Source organism: Pseudopipra pipra, chromosome 18 (assembly GCF_036250125.1).
Source record: "Pseudopipra pipra isolate bDixPip1 chromosome 18, bDixPip1.hap1, whole genome shotgun sequence".
Taxonomy (NCBI): Eukaryota; Metazoa; Chordata; class Aves; order Passeriformes; family Pipridae; genus Pseudopipra; species Pseudopipra pipra.
The window spans coordinates 5,311,335-5,331,746 of record NC_087566.1 but is presented as its reverse complement, the minus strand read 5'-3'; the positions used below and the strand labels follow the sequence as shown (position 1 = coordinate 5,331,746).

General features: G+C 42.4%; 1 protein-coding gene across 1 annotated transcript; it reads right to left on the bottom strand.

Moving 5' to 3' along the window:
• Positions 1 to 2,119: 2,119 nt before the first annotated feature.
• On the bottom strand, positions 2,120 to 19,517 carry CRKL (CRK like proto-oncogene, adaptor protein). The gene is made up of 3 exons (XM_064674747.1): positions 19,143 to 19,517; positions 15,500 to 15,962; positions 2,120 to 6,860 (listed from the first exon to the last, which is right to left on the bottom strand). Exons 1-3 carry the CDS (start codon positions 19,454 to 19,456, stop codon positions 6,726 to 6,728), a joined length of 912 nt encoding a protein of 303 aa, XP_064530817.1. The 5' UTR covers positions 19,457 to 19,517; the 3' UTR covers positions 2,120 to 6,725.
• Positions 19,518 to 20,412: the final 895 nt, after the last annotated feature.

The window sequence follows — 20,412 nt, the reverse complement described above, 5'->3', positions numbered from 1 at the left end:
GCCAAGAGTTTCAAACCGACTCCTGTTGTTCACTTCTGTCAGTCCCTTCTGTCTGTTCAAAACAGCATCCACTCCTCACTCGCCTCTCCCCCCACATCAGTTGGGTCTCAGGTGCAGGGCAAGCTGGAGGAAGGCAAAGCAGCATGTCCAGTGCTGCCCTTCTGCCCCTGCTGCCATCTGAGAGCCCAGTGAGAGCTGCTCTTGCTCCAGGGTCTGGAGAGGATTCAGTGGATAGTGCAGACTGGGATCACAGTGCAGCACAGGGGGGTTAACAGTCCCTGGGATCCACACTGTCCCTTGTGCTTTAGTGATACATTTCTAGACCAAAAGCAAGTGATGGATTTTTCAGCACTGACTTTCAGCTGCCCTTGTTGGACCAGCCAGGACGCACAAAGCAGGAGCCAGTTCCCTGCGGATACCCCAGATTTAGTTCTGATCCCAATTGTCTGGTGCGCCAGCGGCGGGTTGGACTAATAACTCGTGCAGGGAGGGTTCTGGTTACAAAATGCCTGGAATGAAGTAAGCAGGTGCTGGGAAGGTTATCTGAGGGGAGCACTGTGTTAATTCCCTATCCCTCGCTCCCTGTGCCTACCTTGGAAGCAGCGTGGATGGTGTCTTCCACAGGTGAGGCTGCACCTGGCACACAAGGGGTGCACTGAGCAGGGGCAGCTCAGCTTTAGCTCCCAAGGGTCATGCCAGTCTGGAGCAGCAGGGATGGGTCCGAGTCACAGTGGTGGGTGCTGGATTCCCAGGCTGCTCCCACGGTGGGCAGCTGGAGCAGTGTGTGGATAACCTGACCCAAGGTGGGCACACACCAGTCTGTGTTAATGAGTCACAGTAATTGGTGCAAGTCTGGCTCTAGGCAAGCTTGTAGGGCTTGGATTTCGGAGCAGGAGGCTCACTCTGGGACAGCTGTGATGTTTTCTTTCCCTGTGCCTGCCTGTCCCGCTTGGACACGCAGTCCTGCTGCAGGGGGGCTCAGCTGTTTGTGCAGCAACTGCCAGTTCACAGCTTGGGGTATGGAGGTTTCCTGAAATTGGAACTGCTTTACCTTGCCCCGCTGAGCTGTGACTGGTGGTCCAACAGCTGCTGTGGGAGCAGCTGACCTGCCCTCTAAAAAAAAAGGCAGAGGGGACAATGAAGGGGATAGAAACTGCTACAGTTGCTCCAAGGTGAGCTGTCCCTGTTGGTGAGTGTGGACCTGAAGAGCTTTTGTATATGCACAACCTACACTATGAAAAATCATGTAAAAAAACTACAAGGAACTGTGTTCTGCTGTGGCTGCATTTTATCTGAGTGTATTTAGCTGTATTTCCTACTGGGTATGTCCTAGAGAGGTGTTTGTCATCACACTGGTTTAGAAATAAAACCTTTTAAATGAGTGACAAACTGATGAACCCAACTCATCCCAGCCATCTGGCACAGAAAAATTAAGGCTTATACTGCCTGTTGTAGGACTGACCTAACTAAACTAGTTCAGATTTGCACCGGTGAGAGCTTGGATACAGGTAAGCCAGAAATACACCCAGGTGCAGTTACTGATTGTTTCTCATTACCTTTGACTTTTGGCTGAGCACACTTGGCTGTTGCTGGAGCTTTCGGTGGCTGCTGTGCTGGGTACTCCTGGTACAAATCCCCCATCCCAGCTGCAGCGAGAGGAGGGCTGTGCCAGCCAGTGGAGAAGGTGAGTGTTCAGAGCAGTGAATCCCAGGCACCTCCACTCCCTGGGGTGTCAGAGAAGCCCGGGTGGTACCAGAACAGAACCAAGCCCTGGCTTACCCTGCTTTGGGAGGGGTGTGCAGCACCTGCCTTCATCTGCACTGTGCAGGGCACCCACATTGTGATCCAGTGTGCAGGAAGCAGATCACGGCTGGAAGAGCAGGGACACTTGGGTTTGCCACATAAAGCAAAAGATGCCATGAGAAGCAGCCACAGCAACGGGCCAGCACTGCCAGCTTTTGCCAGGAAGCCAAATGCACACAAAGCAGCTTGAAACAGGATTATCAATCCCACTGCATGTACCTGACCTGTTCTTGCTTGTGTCATTACAACACAACTGGTTTTCTCTGAAATGCAACTTGCCAAATGTGACTATTTGATGATAAGACACTATGCAGAGTTGGCTATGAATGTTTATTAACATCACATGGAAATCTGTACTCCAGAGAAGACAAACACAAGGCTGTCACCATACCTACAGAGTCCAGGGAGCCAATGCAAGCTTTGTAGGCTTCTCTTTTGCAGCAGTTGAGTGTCTGATGTTCCTCTTAAGTTTTCCTCCTATACAGGATCATCTCAAGTATCAACACCCAGTTAATGATTTAACTGAAAAGCCTTAAGTTTACTTAGTGCTACTCTTGATCTGGATTGACTAAAAAGGCAAAAAGACGACCAGGATCCGGGTTCTCACTTCCGAAAGGAGACGTTTCTGATGTGTCACCCCGGCACCAGCCAGGATGCCAGTCACTCCCCTCTCCCGCACCTGCACAGGTTACACCTTATTTACTCAATCAATAACAAGCTAAATTCAAACCATTTGCATAAATCAGTCACTCTTACAAGCACAGTCAAGGGGAACACAGTAAACAAAGGTCATAATTTCCAGAGACCTTTAAAAGCCTTGGCCAAAGAGCAGCGTTAAACACAGTGGAGGAAGATCAGACGTGTCGGGCGTGAGGGTGGAGGAGACAGTGATAACCTGGATAACCAGAGATGCATCTTTTTCAGGTGAACCTCCAGAGCCCAGCAGAATAGTCTGAGAGAGGCACGAGGATGAAACAGGGAAGTATCATTCAGCCTGGCAACAGTGTTTTCTCCTGCTTAATTCTTCCTTTGATTCTGGAAAACTTCAGTTGGCACTCTGTTCACCCACAAAACAGGGCATCATAATGACAGAGTAAGGGCTTACATACTCTGCTGTTATTGTCAAGGTTTTAAGACTTAAAGACAACAAATAATACTGTAAGTTGAGGCGAGTTTTATTTAGACTGTACAAACAGGGCACTGGGGAAAAAAACACAGTGGCTTGATGTTGGGACCAGTTCTATGATTTAAGTGGAGTAAGAAATTAAAAAGGCACTAATCTTAAGAAAAGACACTCCATATATTCTAAGAATATAATTCATTTAATACTGTTAATTTCATAGCACAAAAAATAAAACAAGCTATGATCCCCAAAATAAATTTTAAAAGCTTACACTTAATATTATTGCCTGAAGATCATGGTCTTTAAATTACATATTGTGTTTAAAAGTTTACACAGTGAAGACTGTCTCAAATACAAGGCCACCTTTCCCACTGCAATAATTGTATCCTTGACCCAAAAAACACTTTAACACAAATAAACAGAAAATGACAACTATACAGGAACGCTTTCACTGGTCCCAAAAGGCAGTCTTTTAGGCAGGTCTCACTTTCAAATGCAGGTAATTGAGGAAAATGCTTGAAAACTGGACTAGAAAACAAAGGCAGCCCACTCATTTCCAGGATGTTAATACAATATAAAAATTCATTTACAGGCACATGAAATGGCACAAAGAATGCTGTTTTTCCCTTTACAAAAATAATGCTCAGGCTCTTCAGAGCCCCAACCCAAACAGGATATTCCCTTTTGTTTATTCTTTCCCAATTTGTAAACAATCATGAATTAAATTAGCGCTTATCCAGTGATGGACACTGATTAAAACAGTCTTCATTTAAACTTTCAGATTGGTCAGAGGCTTCAAGGTCTATATACACATGTACACAGCAGGAGGAAGCCAAGCACTAAGCCTACTGTGGCACCAGGTCATTACACCAGCTCCTAGTTCCAAAGCAAGAACAACTTTAATGGTGCATAGATTGAAGCCATCACTTGTAGGCTCTCATGCTTCATATTAAGGTTACCTTACACGCCCAAGAACATTTACACTGATAGGTTATCACTCCAATTTAAGAGGTTTCATAAAGCAACAGACAGCACACGTGTAAGCAAGCGACAAGCGATTGAGAATCCAGAGTCCTTCAGAGAGAAACACACACTGATCCAATGCAGTCTTTATATGAAAATACTTGTCTCATAGTAAAATAGCCAAGACACATTTTGAAGCAAGGTTACAATCAGCTTAGGCTGGTCAGTATGCTACATTGAAACCACATTTTACATACCTGAACCACACCACTGCTACTTGGAGAAACACTGTTCATTTGTGGCCTAAAACCAGGTTCACAGAAATTTAAGAATTCTTGTCTTTGCATCAGATGCCACTACACACAAATTTTGCATAGTTTTGAAGGAAAACGTTTTGCTTTTCTGCAGAACATAATTAAACCTAAACCAACATCTGTGTTCAAAGTGTACACCTTACTCAAGGAGGGGATGAGTCAAGACATTTATTTCAGTGAAAAAAAAAAATCAGGTTAAAAGCTGTGTTCAAGATCTCAAATCTCACAGTATTTATTTACCAAGCAAAGGAAGAATTCAACCATCAGTCTTCTGAAGAGCTGCCTGTAACTAGGTCAGGCCTGAAATAAGATTTCTCTGCAGCAGACTGAGTTTAGTGCAGTTTCTGTATTCAAAAGATGACTTTCAGTAGTACAATCTGTGTAGTAAACGTGTGGGTATCGTAGGGGCACAGGAAAAGCATGACCTTCTTTAGTTAAGAGCTGCATAGCTTTTCTTTGCAAGACAAAATGTCAATGCCTATTGTCAAGAATTACAGCACCAAACAATTCAGTCAATGCTACTCTACTTCACAGTTAATTTGGTAGTAAAATGCTCTACAAGAACTTCTAGACTGTCAGCCACTCGATCAATACTACAGAAAACAGCTAATAGATGAACGGAGAGACTGCTTTAAAACCCGGCACTTTGAATGTCTTGTTGCAAATGCCATTTTTGCAGTTCAATGCCTTCCAGCTTAGGATCTCATGGCACTTCCATGTGGACTAAGAACAACGTGCTTTTATTAGGATCAAGTAACACAAATCAACAAGAAAATGTGCTGGAGCTTAAGACAATGTTTATATCATCTGACATTTGTAAGCAGGTGTTTGACGTTTCTCATTTTGCTACAACTGGCAGCCTTCAAAAGTTGAAAAATGGAGGCTGCTGTTTCCCTGTAGCTTCCACATTGGACATTTGCTTTAACCAGGCTGTCTGAAATGGGAGGTTTTCTGGTTGTGGTCTCTGCAGACGTGTATTCTGTTAATTTAGCATTCCATCATTTTAAAAAGAGCATTCCAGTTCACCTACAACACACCTTTGAAGAAGGTGGCACAGGATTCCACTGCACCTACACTTTGATATCCTGCACCCAGGCTCAGGATGAGCACCTGCATGGCATGGACTGCACTTCCTGCAGCCATGTGCTCTCTGCTGTAGGTACAGTTACAGCAGGATAGCTTAGGTACAGAAATAGGGAAGAAGTTGTACTGATAACAGACACCTTTATGGCCTCCTCCAGCCTGAACACTGATTTATCACATGGGGAACTCAGGCAGCTGACTCCAATTAACCATTTTCTAGAGGATGCTGGGAGGGGGAGGGACCTGGGGCATATATAAACCAGAGCCAACTCATTTGGAAGGGTAAAGAAACCCATGATAACATGCAGAGTACTTGGGGTACAAGCAAGGAGGAAGAGGGAAGAAAAAAAGAAGATGAAAGCAGCCCTGGAAGAGAAGCAGAGCAACACAGAGACACCCTGGAAAAAAAGGTACTGTGTTTGAAAAGGAGCTTTCAATGAGCTGGGGCTGGCATAGTTAGGAAACTTTGGAGAGAGCAGGGAGCCTACAGAGAAATGGATGTAAAAGGTGTTTAATTGTTGAAGTAAGAGGATTTTATCAGTATTTACCAAGTTCTTCTGTCCTGCTCCTCTCCTACCTCTCAACACTGTGGCAATCTGATCTGTCTATCAAGTAATAGATGAGCACTTCTATACTAGTAAAACTACACTTTCAACACTGCAGAAGAGCTGTATATAGACCAGGCCAAAGTGTTTCCCCTTAAAGCTCATTTTCTACAGTTAGTGCTTGCAAAAATCATAGAAAGTCATTAAATATGTCAAAACCAGGTTACAAGTATCAAACCCTCCTAAGTTTCCTTATAAATAAATGCCTCAGCTTCAATGCAGCTCAATCAATGGTTATTTGCATTTAACACACACTGTTTCAGGAAGGTCAACAACAAGCTTAAGAGTTAACAGAAAGGAGCAGTGTCTAATACAACTGCTTAGAATACATAAGCTCCAATTATTGTCCTTTGAAGAGACCGTCATTTTAAATGTACTACCTTAGGACAGGTAATTTTAAAACTAAATCTTCTTCAGTCCTAAAATTGCATTTTTGTTGTTGCTTTTTGTTGGACAGTAATGCACGAGTTGCATGTTTTGATCTAAGATTAGGGCTCTTCCTACTGAGCAAACTAGAAAAAGTCCATGGAAGTCTCAAGAGGAAAGGTTTTCTTCCCATACCTCTCTGCTAATATTCCGGTTCAGTCTTCTCCAGCTTAAGGCCCAATAGTTTTAAAAGTGAAACTAAAATTCTGGATGATGCAACTACGGTATGAAGGTCAGGCAGTGACTTCAGTTGTATGTACTCCAAATGTATATTAAAAGAACCGTCAAACTGCAGCAAGCTGGAAAATGGGCAATGCTAGCAATGTGCCATTAAGTCATCATCCCACCTCAAACAATGCTAATGACAGCCAGGAAAATGAAGCAGCAGTGTAAATTGGGCAGAGGGAGTCACTCGTTCTCATCTGGGTTTTGAGGGTCAAATATTTTCACGTGTGTGAAGGGGAACAGCCCTTTCCGACCGTTGACTTCTCCTTCCCACTGACCATTTATATTCATCCTTGTAACCTTCACTATATCTCCAACCTGTGGGATTAGAAAAAAAAGAGAAGTTATCACACCTCTGATGCAAATCAAATGAAGAGGAATAACAAATACAAGCCCATTACAGGGAAAGAAACCTCACTCTCTTCTTGGCATAAGGTACAATTGAAAAGTCACTTTCACTTAACTACCAATATTTTGCTGCTAAACATGATAATGTAGTCTGTGTATTTCCCAGAATATATGTGTATTTACATATACTCAACATGTAGATTTACCAACAGAAAGACAAATTACAAAACTATACCTTTTCCTATAGAAAGCCTTGCAGCTTTATGCAACCGTATCTTTAGCTTAGATGCAAATTAACATCACTAAAGCTTCCATCAGACTCAACATCCATTCAAAAGAGCACAGTACTTGTACTGGTTTTAGCATCAGCTGACTTACAGGAAATTTAGTTTTTCAAAGAAAGATCCCTAAGGCAAAGAAACCATTACTTGAAGTTTTAGTTCTGATTATCACAGTCTGAGAACCTTCTGTAGTTTCTAAAATAATGGTACAGTTCTAAAGCAGGCAAAAGCAATCTCAAACCTCTCTGTTTTAGTATTAGATATGAAGATTCTAGCTTTATTTGTTGTTTTCACCTCTACTTCCTGCCAAAGGATTTGAAACAGGAATGATGACATGTCAAAGCCTTTCCTACCATAACTGTCTCTTCCTGTCTGGCAGTGAAAGATGAGAGAAGCCTAAACTATGATCGAGCAAGAAACACTGGCCTACACGATGATAAGTTATACTCTTATTGTTCAATACCTGTATTTAATTTGCATTAGGCCAATTTAGAAAGCAAAATATCCCATCTGACAAGCAGCATTTAAGATGAGCTAAATGCTCATTCTCAAATGCTTCAGGACAGCTGAACACGTGGTCTCTTGCAGCAGCTCTCTTAACTTTCCCCCTCCCTTCCTGTTTACTTAATTGACTCTATGTGGTAATGATAGTAAATATTAGAAAACTGACATTATCAGCTAAGAACTAATGTCACGAAAAGTAGAACCAGCCTATGACCAAGGGCCAACAGTTCATAAGTTTCTTTCCCAAACTAGGTTCAAGCTCTTTGTAGCTAAGTCTCAGTTACCAAACTACTGCTATGAAATTCAAAGGAAACTAGCTTTAATCTTCTTATTTAAGGAAAAAAATAGACTTTAATTTCGATACAGTTCGTATAACCACTTGTCTACACTATCTAAATAGTATTAAAATTCAGAATAGATGCAGATAGGCCCTTGGGCAAGGTCCTTAAACTAAAATCTTTCAGGTAAGACCTATGTACTTTATGTTAAACTAAAACCCACTAGTTTATAAAACAGTGTGCATGTCCCTAGATGATTTGAAGCCCATTTAAACCGGTCACCATTACTCCAATAGATATTTTTGAAGGTCACTCAGGAGCAAGAATTCTCAAGTGAAATTTAAGATACCACAATAAACTCCTTGCCAGTCAGTCACTCAGTGTTACATCTCTTACAATACAGTTTGTCCAACTTTGGAACTACTTCTAGAGATTTAAGCTTTATGCTGCATGTTAGAATACAGCTAGACATTCAAGCAAAATGTGTTGCTCTACCTTCTCTATTTTTTTTTCCCACTATTTGGGTTGTTTGTGTCCTGTCTACCCTTCCCCAGTCTGAGACTATCACACTTGGAACCATTGTAATCTTGCACTTCTGAGAGAGGAGAAAACTCTCTGAACTCCCATGAGTTCTCAGGATATAACTGAGACTACATTACTTTTTTAAATGGACATTTTTATTTATGCTGTTCCTGAACTCAAACATGAAGCCAGCATACATAGGATGAAGTAGCTGAACACCAGCCATGATAGTCAGCACGTACACACAGCATTAACCTGACTGGTTTTCATCTCTGCAGGGCCTGCTGCAGCATGCTTTAATCGTGTATTTGCTAAAAAGCATGATTTGTCAGACTTCTCACCAAATAGAAAGGCTAGAGAAAGCTCTAAATAGTAACAAGATGACCTAAACAGGAACCCAGCGAATGTCTCTTTAGGAAAAGGCTGATAATATCTATAAATACTCAGTGTTACATTGCTATATTTAAGTAACCCTTGAAGACAGATCTAAGTTCCAAGTTTTAGACCAAATTGAAGAAGATGCAGCCAACTTCACACCAGTTAAAAGCTAACAGGAAATTGCACTTACACCAGACCATAAACCCAATCCACCCTCAAACCCTTTAATATTAAAAATAATCTCTAGTATAATGGATCAAAAACATGGATCTGCATTTTCTGAGGATCTGACAATATAATTCTGTTCATGTGCTGTAGAGTTCAATCCATTATTCATTTTGAAGCTCTAGAAAATTTGGCTCTGAATGATTTCACAGCATGAATAGGTTTGGGAGCCTTACTTCAGCTGAGTGAAAAAAATATTTACAATATGTCTCTTATTGCATTGCAACAAACTGCCATGTAGATTAATGATGTAAAATGTCCTTTACACTGTTGGGTGGGCAAAGCTATATATATATACACACATATATATGTATTTATACATCAGCATCTGCCACTAAAGAGCTGGCTGACAAAAGCTGCTCAAAAAATACTCCTATATACCAAGAACCACTGGAATACTAAATTAGTTTGCAATAACTTTATATTATTTTTTATTTTATTTTTTAATGAAAGCTTCTGAATATCATCTTGTGTGATATTATCTCAAAAATGCAGTTTCCCTGAGAAGGCTAGATGAAACAGCATGCTGAAGTGAGATTTTTGGAGCAGGAACCTTGATTTCATGATAGAGTAACTTATGTTAAAGACCTTCATTTTGGCAACATTGAGAAGAATCTGGTCAAGTAACCCCTCTATGTATTTTCCCCCAAAATATTAAGTAAAAGCACTATTTGGCAAGTGCTTTATAAAGCTTCTATAATATGGTCAGTTGGGGTGCAATCTCCCACTAAAATATTTAACTTTTTGCAGAGAGTGTTCTAAGCCAGTCAGAGGGATTGTCTTATGATTAGGCACAGGACAGAGTCAGGAGCCCTGGTTCTATTCTCATCCCTGCCACAGACTTCCTGTATGACTCTGGACAGCTCATGGCCCTTATCTATAAATTAGGATAACACTTCCGTAGACTCAGCATCTCTCAGGTTAATCCAGTCCTAAAGCACACAAGCATCACTGGATGGAAGCATCACTGCTGAAATGAGTAATTCTTCTGAAATGCAGCCATTTGGTTACACCCAGATGATAAAATCAAAATGTATTTTAGATAGCATCTTTCATTATGTCCTTGTTAGAGCATGAATTCAAAGCCCTGGGGAAACAGGAGCTGTGGAACATGCCAGTCAGAAAGGTTGCTTCATTCACTCTGGACTCTTCCATACCTGTTTCCCATTTGTAGCTGATTCATACTCTACAAAATGCCATTTTATTCACACAGTCAACCAATTCAATGAGTTTTACAGATATTCCAACAACTGTATGTTAACAGTTCTATGGCTCAAAGAGTTCTGTAACCTAAGTTTAAGGAGATAAAAATGCATTAAAACTCTAAGTCATTCTTTTAGCCCACTGAGTCAATACTACAGTAAGCACAGCTCTCTGGAATCTCTGGGGTGATGAATCTCAGTCATTATCCTAATTAGCGTCACACCTCACCTTCTTTGTTAACACTAATGTTAGTTACCAAAACCAACAGAGAAGAACAAACAAGAGACACTGAGAAACTACCTGAAATCCCATTGTCTCTAAAAGGTATGAAGCTACACAAAAGAGGCAGAATCCAGGCACTCTGCAGACAGGACAAAGGGACACTGAAGGCGCTGGTGCTTTATGCATTCGAAGATCCAGGAGACCAACAGGCTGAAAGCACAGCTTAATTTTCCTTCACTTCTGATGTTCTGTGCCAGAAGAATAATAGCTGATGCCCAAACTAGAGAATCAAACGGTTCAGAGGAGAGACTTTCTATTCTTGAGACATGAAAAGAGGTCAAAGGACAGCACAGAAATGTGGAAGTCCTAGATGCTATTAATCTGGCCTCACCTAGGAACAGAGTAAAAACAAAGGAACTTTGCTTTTCACCTAGAGCTGCGAAAACGGTCAGAGTAGAGGTTGCAGCACTGAAAAAGTGCTGCTTTTCCTTAAATGATAGCAGCCTGTCTCCCTTGGATTAAGCCACCTGTCATGATTGTACAGAATTTGGAGAGCTCACTTTCAATTCAATAGTTAAAACAACTGAAGTTCCCCAATCAACCCTTCAGAAGTACAGGCTCAATATTTTGCTTAAAATCCAGACCTTGTGGGTTAGATGCATTTTAATCTTTAATATAGCAATAGTCAGTTTTCTTGGCTTGAGAAAAACACAATGCTTGTTGTCTACTGTAAGAAGTAGCCTAATTTCCTAATTAAGAAAGTTCTCCTACTAGCACATTTTGGCCTACTTCTCTCAACTTTCCTTTGAAGAGGGGAAAAAGTTAACTGTAACCTAATTGTAACAAGCTCAAGAGAAATATTGTAAGTCAGTTATATAATTATAAACATTTCCCTGACGGGTTAACTTTGTATAGCAAACACACATGTATATGATTGATACATCATGAAAAGATAAACTACTTAACAGTATAATGCTGGCACAGGGCTACAAAAACCTATCATTAGTATAAAATTTTGCTGTAAAAATATAGTGCAACTCTTGTTTAAAAAAATCTCTGATTCCAAAACGCTGTCGTGTTAAGTCTGGAGATGAACTCTAGGACTATTCCTGCCTTCAAAATTGTCTATGACACTTATTAGAGCTCTTGCAATTTATTTAGGAACCATTCTTTAAACACGTGACAGGTATAAATGCAGTGGCTGCCGCTGATCTCCCATTTTCTGGTCCCTTATGCCATTTTGTTCCATTTTACAAGTGAATTTGGAATTTGTTGTTCGTGTCCTGGTTTGAGCTTGTCAGTTTAGAAAAAAACTTTGTTAGCATATTATTACTAGCAGGCTGGCTATAGGACTACTACTAGTTGGTAAATGCTGGGAAACTTCCAGGTGGACTTTGCTGCTCTGTATCACAGTGACAGAGTTTCTGCTCTTACAAAATTCATCACCTTCTTCAACTGCTGTTCCCACATGATATGACCTTTGAACATAAGATTGCCCTCCTAGTTTTCCATAGTAAAGCAGGATTGAAGAACAGCAGCACATAACCCTGTAAGGTAGAGTTCTAGTCCCAGTAAACACAGGACACTGTATCCCTGTCCTTCACATCCCTTCCTCTACAGCACCAGAAAGGAAGGAAATAGCTTCTTGGCTGAAAGCACCCAAGTAAAGAAACAGATCTGGGTCGTTGGCTGTTGTGCTTTTCAGTTGTGTGGCTGGAGTTCTTTCATTTTTATTTTGTGGTTTGGTTGTTTGGTGGTCTGGTTTTTGGTTGGTTTTTCTTTGGTTTTTTTTTTTTTAATGCAGTATCCATGAAAAGTCTACATATATTAGTAATAGTTGTAGTGAGAAACTACAGACTTCATTTAATTAAAAGCATTAAATCTGAACTGCCAAGGTAACTAACTCAACTGACAAGAGCATACATAAATCTTAGAAATACATGTAATTTATCACAGGCTTTAATTGTTCCCTAGTGCAGATAGATGCCCAAAGTTATATGTACCACCAGCTGTAAGCTTTGAGATAGTAGCTACACTTGAAACTAACATTTTAGCATATAAACAGATTATAATTTAATTTTTTATTTTAGAGAATAAAAGTAGAGTATATAATGCAGTAGGATCTAGTCAACACTTAGACATTAGTCACTCCAATAATACCAATAGCGTTACCCAGAGAGGTTGTTAACTCCCCATCCCTGGAAGTGTTCAAGGCCAACCTGGACAGAACTTGGAGCCACCTGGTCTAATGGAAGGTGTCCCTGCCCATGGCAGGGGGTTGCAACAAGATGATCTTTAAGGTCTCTTCCAACCCAAATCATTCTGTGATTCTATATGAATGCTAAATAAATGTAGCCCAGCAGTAATAAATGCCCTAGTACCTAGTATCCTACAGAAACAACACTGCAGTTGCTCTTAAACTGTCACACTTTAAATACTTTTTAAAAGCTGAACACTCCATTGTTATCTAACCAAACAGGTCTTGTTTCAGATTTTCTGTAGAACAGTCACTTTACGTTTTTCATTTGAGAAATTTAAATAAATAAATAAAAATAGTATACTTTGCTTACAAAACAAACTTCTCTATAACGGGCTGGCTATGAATTTTTACCTTTTCTTGAAGAGAAATTCTGTCAGCTTATGTAAGCAATAGTGTACAATAGAAAAACTGGACCTGCAAGCAGGGAGCTTGTCCCATTTTCAAGCTGAACCCAGGAGAATGACATCCCTCCACTTAAAAGGAAGTCAAGCATTACTATGCAATAGCTTTATTTACTCCAGATGGTATTCTCTTCCTTTTAAGTACTGTCTGTGTGCTGACCAGACAGGGCTAGAGCCAGCAAACAGATATTTTGCTCCTATATTGTTTTGTCAGTTTAAATGAGATTGCACAATCAGGAACCATGTAATTATACTGACAAGGTGTGCTACCTGTACAAGCTGGGCTTCCATTTAGAGTACACTTATACTAAGGTAGAGTATGTCAAATACTATTCTTATGAAAGAACACCATGAACTTTCTTCCCCAGGACATTCCCATAACCTGTTCTTTGTCTAACACAAGCTACTCTCAGTGGTCTTACAAAACAGAAGCTTCAAATGGTTTAGATTATTTAGTGATGTGTAGAGCCCTGACAAGGCTGAGATTGGCCCTGCAGGTGTTTGGCAACCTGAGGGAAGATCATGAAAAGATGAATGTGTTTTTCTTTAAGAATAGTCCATGTGACAAAAAAGTTCCCTATGCATGGATAGGTAGGGAGAAGCTGTAATCACTGATTTCAATGGAAAGATGGATCAGTTCCCAGAATTCTGCTTTTGAAGCTCTTGAGAAGCCACAGTGTGGATAAGGTGCACTTGCAAAAAAAACCAGACTGCATGGGAAGACAAAAAGGCACGAGGCAGTAAGTGATTATTGGATGAGAAGAATCTCTCAAACAAAACTTCAGCAATTTGAAGGTTCAAAACAAGTCAAACCTACGTGTTGGTCAGAGAATTAATCCTACTGGTATCCTAGAGTGGCTAAATTGACAGGATTAACTAGGTCACCTAAAGAGCAAGTCAGAAAAGTCTATTTGGGGCCAACTTTCCAAGTGGTTCTGCCACCCTGGAGCAATGCAAGTTCCCTGAAGTAATTCCATGACACATTGATAACACAACCAAATCAATTGCTTGCTGTGCTTTGCTTTCAGAAGCATAAGTAGTTTTGGCAGGAATCTTCTGTACAGTGCAACTGGCAGTGAATTTACACTTTGTTCTGTGATAATTTTCACACACTGTTCACAAACAACAAGCTGCTAGATTTCATAAGCACAAAGAAAACCCAGTGATATATATTTAACTTTTAACCCCATAAGAGTAATCACCTGTAGAAGTCTTACAGGAGGAAAAAACACTTAGGGAGAGTATTGTGAATAACTGGAAGTCACAAATATAACCTTTCAAATTTCAGTCCAAAGTATCAGCCATAGGTAACAGCTTTAACTTGCAAAGTGACTGAGAAAAAGCAACAGGAAAAGTTCAAAAGTATTTTTAAACCCACTATTTTACTTGCTAAAATGTTGTTGCCTCCTATGCTTGTTTCCTTGCATTTGTTCATTGAAGGTATTGCAGCACACTCAGATTTAACCTTGGACACCTGCATTTTTTCCAGAGGAGATACTTTTTAACTATGGTTAATAATCTAAATATAAAAGTAACAGTAACAGTCTCAATGTTTTGGATATCGCTTTAGAAAACCTATTCCAATCCATCATTTACTTCAGTTAAACTAACACTGTAACATGTATTCTTTACTATTTACAGACTAAAGCTCTAAAATCTTAAAGATATCCCTAATAAAAATAAAAAATGCTTTGGCAAGCACAGGAACTTCCAGCACAACTTTAGAGGTTACATTACACTCCTTCATCTGACCTCCTCACCCCCAATTTAGGTCTTAAGGTGTCTCAAATTCCACTTTTTCAAAAGTAAAAGGGACTGAAGTATTTCTTATATATTCTGCTCAGATTTCAGCTCTCAGTATGAGATCAAGTGCAGCTGAGGATCAGAAAGACTATGTGTATCAGCAATCCTTACCTTCTCTGAAGGATGCCAGTTCTCAATCTGGAACACTGCAGTGATTAATGAAACATCTCTTTCCTTCTCCAAGATTAGGTGGAGAAGCAAAGTCATCCTCTGACTAGCGCTTACTTCCACAGCAGCATGTGTACACTCCACTACCCTTGTAACATTTGAACTGTTGAACAAGCAAGGGAGGGAAAATACAGGTCCTGAAGCTACTGACTTGGTCACTTTTCTCAAAGGAAGTGCTATAGATGAAGCAATTTTTGTAGATGTTTCTTCAGACTGTGACCTAACTTGTCAGTCCCTCGACATAACTCAGCAGATTCCATACAAAGTCAGCCACACTGGCTTCACCACTGAAGTGTGAACCAATTTTTAGTTTCTTCTTTTACAAGGCAGTTGAAAACCCTAAGACTTGAGAGGAAACACTTACCTCTAATGCCAGTGCAGTCTTGTCATAAGCACAGGGTACTCTCTTTTGGATAGCTTTGGCATAGACTGGTCCGTTCTGTGTTGATGGCAGAGGATTGATCACTGCTCCGGGTGTACTGGATACTGAGGGAAGGGGACTTGCAGTTTGAGGCTGAGCATAAGCGTGGGCAGGTTCTGGAATACCATAACTGTTGGAATTCCTGTTTCCATGCTTCCCAATAGAAGACCTGACTAGCTTTTCTACATAAGGAACAGGAATCATCCCAATCCGACCATCCTTGTTTCTGGCGCTCCACCACTGTTCTTCTGGCTTCTCCACAATTACCAGTATCTCGCCCTTTTTAAATGGAAGATCCTCGGCATCATTGCCAGGAAAGTCATAGAGAGTCCGAACATACTCCACATTTTCTTCTGCAGTGGACATAGCAGGGGCAGATCCAGATCCCATGGGTGGACTTGGATACCTAAGTGTAAAGAAGACTTGGTAAAAGTGATGGCTACTGGTTTGTGTTTCCAGTAACAAAGCCAAGTACCGGTTTCACAGCAGGAGCATCAATTAGAGAATTACTTGTTCAGCTTTGTAATGAAAGTATTGGCTTGGTAGCACTGTGAGGCATTTCATGAGTAACTCATGCTCTCAAGTAATTACTTAGATACCCAAATTAGCTACTCCAGAAACCCAATAAAAATCTATCACAGATGCAGAGAACAGGGAGAAATAATGCAAAATCTTCATCCTCCTGTTCTGGATTGTTGTGAGGACCTCTGAGCGGAGTAAAGTTAATTCTATAGCTTAAGTTATGACAGGCATGAGAGAGAAAACAAATAAAAATCATTTGGATGACTTGGGTGGAAGGTCCACAAAAATGTAGCTGTGAATCTCTCCAAGAGCCCCCCCACCCAAAGTCGCCCAAATGATTTGTTTGATTTTGACTACAGCATCCACTTCTAGAGACTTTACTAACTCTAAATGCCAGACTTGAGGCACCATAGTGGAAAAACAGAACAAAAGTATGACATATTCATAAAAGACAGTATAAAAGAAATACTTGCATCCACTGGTAAGAAAGGAGTAAGAAAGAAAACTAGCCTTCTAGAAATATTCCATTGCCTTCTTAACCATAGTATTATCTTTACTTTATTCACATAATTGTTTATTACTATGTCCATCATATGTCAAATACAGTCACTTTGTTGTCTGTGATAATATTCTACTGGCCATCAAATGAGACTATTTTCCCTGCAATGTATTTCCATCCTAAATGTTATACATTTTATTCAAAGCATCTGTCAGAAATCTTAACGGATATAGGCCACAGCAGATACTTATTATCTAAGATATGATAGCAAGAATGCATGTCATTAGCCTACTTCAATTCTCTTCTGCTACTTGCAAAATATGATGGAATTCAAACCCCTATGATTTTTGCACGATATGCCAGAAGCCCTGAACAGAAAGATATTCAATCTTTCAGACACCCTGCTGCAGTCAAAGAGGGGAGAGAGAGGGAACCCTTCAGGGAGCAGTCACTCTGTATAGGCAAGAGCTCAGGAACATCTGTAATGATGGTCAGAGCTCACTATTAGAGACACAAAACAAATAGGAAGTTTAAAACAATCTATTTTCAACTGTTTGAAAGTTTAAAATGTCATATTTGAGATCTAAAAGTACTGCACGGCTCTGTACAACAAACTGCTTAATTCTACTGCAAAAACCACCTTTCAGGTTGTACTTTATGACATTAAAAGAATGAACAGCTTTCAGAAGCACAAGCATCTGAAAGCAATGAAAAATGCCAGAGAAATAAGAATTAGCATAAGAGTTCTGAAGCAAATACCTGTCCACCCCTATTCTAAATCTAGTCCATTAACTAAAAATAAAATAAAAAGAAATCCGGAAATGCTACCTCTCATCCTCCCTCTTGCAGCAGGAAGTTTCCTTAGAACAGAATTTCAAACCATCAACCACGTCACTGATTTTTCTAAAAAGAGGTTTAACAAAAATCATGCTAAGGAAAACCACCTAGTTGATCCTTATAAAAAAATCCTGTCAGTTCACAGCAGGTTGGGTCCCATCTGTCTGTGCTGGGAAGAACAATAAGCAATTGAAACCTTGAAAATAAGGTGGTACTAAAATGTTCATAGAACATTTCACCCAGGACTCCTAACAAATACCAAGTGAGCAAGTGAAATCAGCTCCAAGTTTTCAAATGCTTTGAGAAAGCCAAGTCAGCCATGGTCATAAATGATTAGAAATGACTTTTTTCATCAAGAAAGGTACAAGAGTATCCAGGTTCAGAACAGAGATAAAGCATAAAGATTGCTTCAGTGTAAGACTTCTTTGCTCCCAACTATCCACAAGTTTAAGCATGCACATAACACTGGGCAGCTCCAGTTAAGCATTCCTGCAATGGTGGAAGTGATATTTTTTTTCACCTCCCCATCCTTCTAGCCACAGTCACTACACAGAAGACTTGTGAGCAGCTTGAAGAGTTCTTAAAGCTAGTGCTTTCTGTCACATCCTGCTCATCACCTGATAGCTTCTCAGAAAGACTTCTGACCACTTGAGTTTTTTCAACTTGACAAGCTATTGTCAACCTTTGACAAGTGATTGTCATTAACTACTGGTCTATGCCGAGGTTAAATTGTGATTATAAACCTCAAAGTTATTCTTCCCCTCTAAGAACTTGCTAATCTGCAAAACGGAGTAAGATTTTAAAATGCAGAATTTAGAAGTGAACCAATCTGAATTTCTCTTTTTAATTTGTCACTACTTTTCTAGGTTTTATTTCTCTTCATTCTATCCAGGAAGCCCAAAAGCTTTGAAATAAGATACTGAGAAAGGCTTTATTGATGAAAAATAAGGAATATGTTCTAGGGTTTTTGATGAGCAGTTTACTGATGCAGGTTGCAGGTATGTCCCATGCTGGGAACAGGACAAAGAAGGAGCTCATAGCCAAGTCACATTTTCCCATCCTCCTAGAACAGCATTTCTCAGAGTATGCAGATATAGATGAAAAGTGACATAACCAAACTGTGAGAAATGAATGCTTTACATTTTTCTGGGGTGGGAGTGCCACTCTAGGAGTTTGGGAAATGCTGTTCTAGAATGTATTAATGCTGACATAACAGGGTGAAGCAGCCTAATCACATAAAGGCCTGTTCTATTGTAATCAGTGTGGATGCAGGGACAGACAGCAAATTAAGCTCCAAGGCTGTACATCAATCCCTGAGAAAACGGGTGAACCAGCTTCTCAACCATCCTTGGAACAGAAAGACAATACCAGCAGGGTAACACAGAAAGGGTGACGTGCTTCGGCACGACCACACCCTCTTGCAAGGCAATTATAGACAGTGGTAGAGAGTTACTCAGTACCTTTACACATCTACACGTACTGTAAGGACAGGGCCGCTGCGTTATGTGGATGATTTGACTGAAAGAACAACCCGTAATGGTCAGTGAGAGCCAGAGCCTTAAGCAGGCCCAGTATTAGAAAAAAATGTTTCCTTCGTACACATAGTATATCCAGTGCCAGGATTCCGGAGCTACTCGGCTGGACTATGACACCTTTATAGGTCTCGCCTCCTGGTGCCACCTGGAGCAAAGGTGGCGGTGCGGGGGGCGAGGGCAGGGTGGCACTCACCTGGGCGCGGGCTCGATGAGGGTGGTGGTGTCCAGGTAGTGGATCTTGTAGAACTCCAGCAGGGCGGGCAGGTGCTCGAACTCCTGGTCGCCGATCTTAAAGCGGCGGTTGGGCAAGGAGTTGATGATGTAGTGGGAAACGCGGGAGTTCTCGGACACCGAGAGGACATAATCGCCCGGGCAGGTGGACGAGTCCCGCACCAGGAACATGCCGTGCCGCTGCCCCTGCAGCCGCGTCTGCGCCTCCGCCCGGGACACCGGGCCCACGTACCAGCTGGAGCGGTCCGACGAATCGAAACGAGCGGCGGAGGACATGGCTCCGGCCGGGGAAGGGGAAGGGAGGGGAGGAAGGAAGGTGAGGAGCCCGAAGGCCCAGGCGGAGGAAGAGACTCGGAGAAGGGAAGGCCTGGGCAGAGAGGCCTGGGAGGCGGCGCGGGCAGGGGGCGAGGGGGAAAGCGGCTCGTGCCCAGCCCAGGAGAGAGGAAACCCAGGGAAAAGGGGAGAAGGAAGCTCCGCGCCGCCAGAGGCGGAGGGCCGAGGAGCGGCTGGGGTGGGGCTGGCCAGACGCGGCGCTCAGGGCCCCCGAGTCTCCCTCAGCGGCGGGGTGTGCAGGGCATCCTTCCCGCCTCTCTCAGGCCTGTGGCGGGCCCGGCCAGGCGGGTTGGCGAAGAACAGCGGCGGGTGGCACGAGCAGGCGGCGAGCGGAGCCGGCGCGGGGCGGGACGGGGGAGGCAGAAGCGCCGGGCGCCGCGTCCTCCCGCGGGTTCCCTCCCCTCGCGAGCCAAGCACCAAAATGGCGGCGGCGCCGGGCGGCGGGAGCGCTCCCAGACACCGCCCCGCGCACGCGCCATGGCGGCGGCAGCGCGCGGCCGCGCCCGCCCCGGGGCCGGGCTGAGGGCGGTGGCGGCGGGACGGGGACTCGGTGCCCCGTCCTGGTGTTCAGGGCACAGGGAGAGCCCTCCTTCCACAGTTCCCCGGGCTGGAGTCACTTAGACCTTCCGGCCGGGGTGAGTGAACGTGCGCTGAGTGAGGCAGGGGTGGCCCCGCGCCCACCGCAGCCCCTCACAGGGCAGGGCTCCCTCGGTGCTGCAGGCGCGCTTTGGCGCAGGTCACCCACAAAAACTGCCCAGCTCTTGGTCTTAAGACATCTGAGGGGGCCCCTCCATCTTTTGCCCATCCCTCTCTCGGCATATCCTCCCTCCTCGGTGCCGCCCAGTCCCAGGCTTTCCCCTCTTCGCCTCGGTGCCCCGAGGCACCGTGCGGTTCCCTTC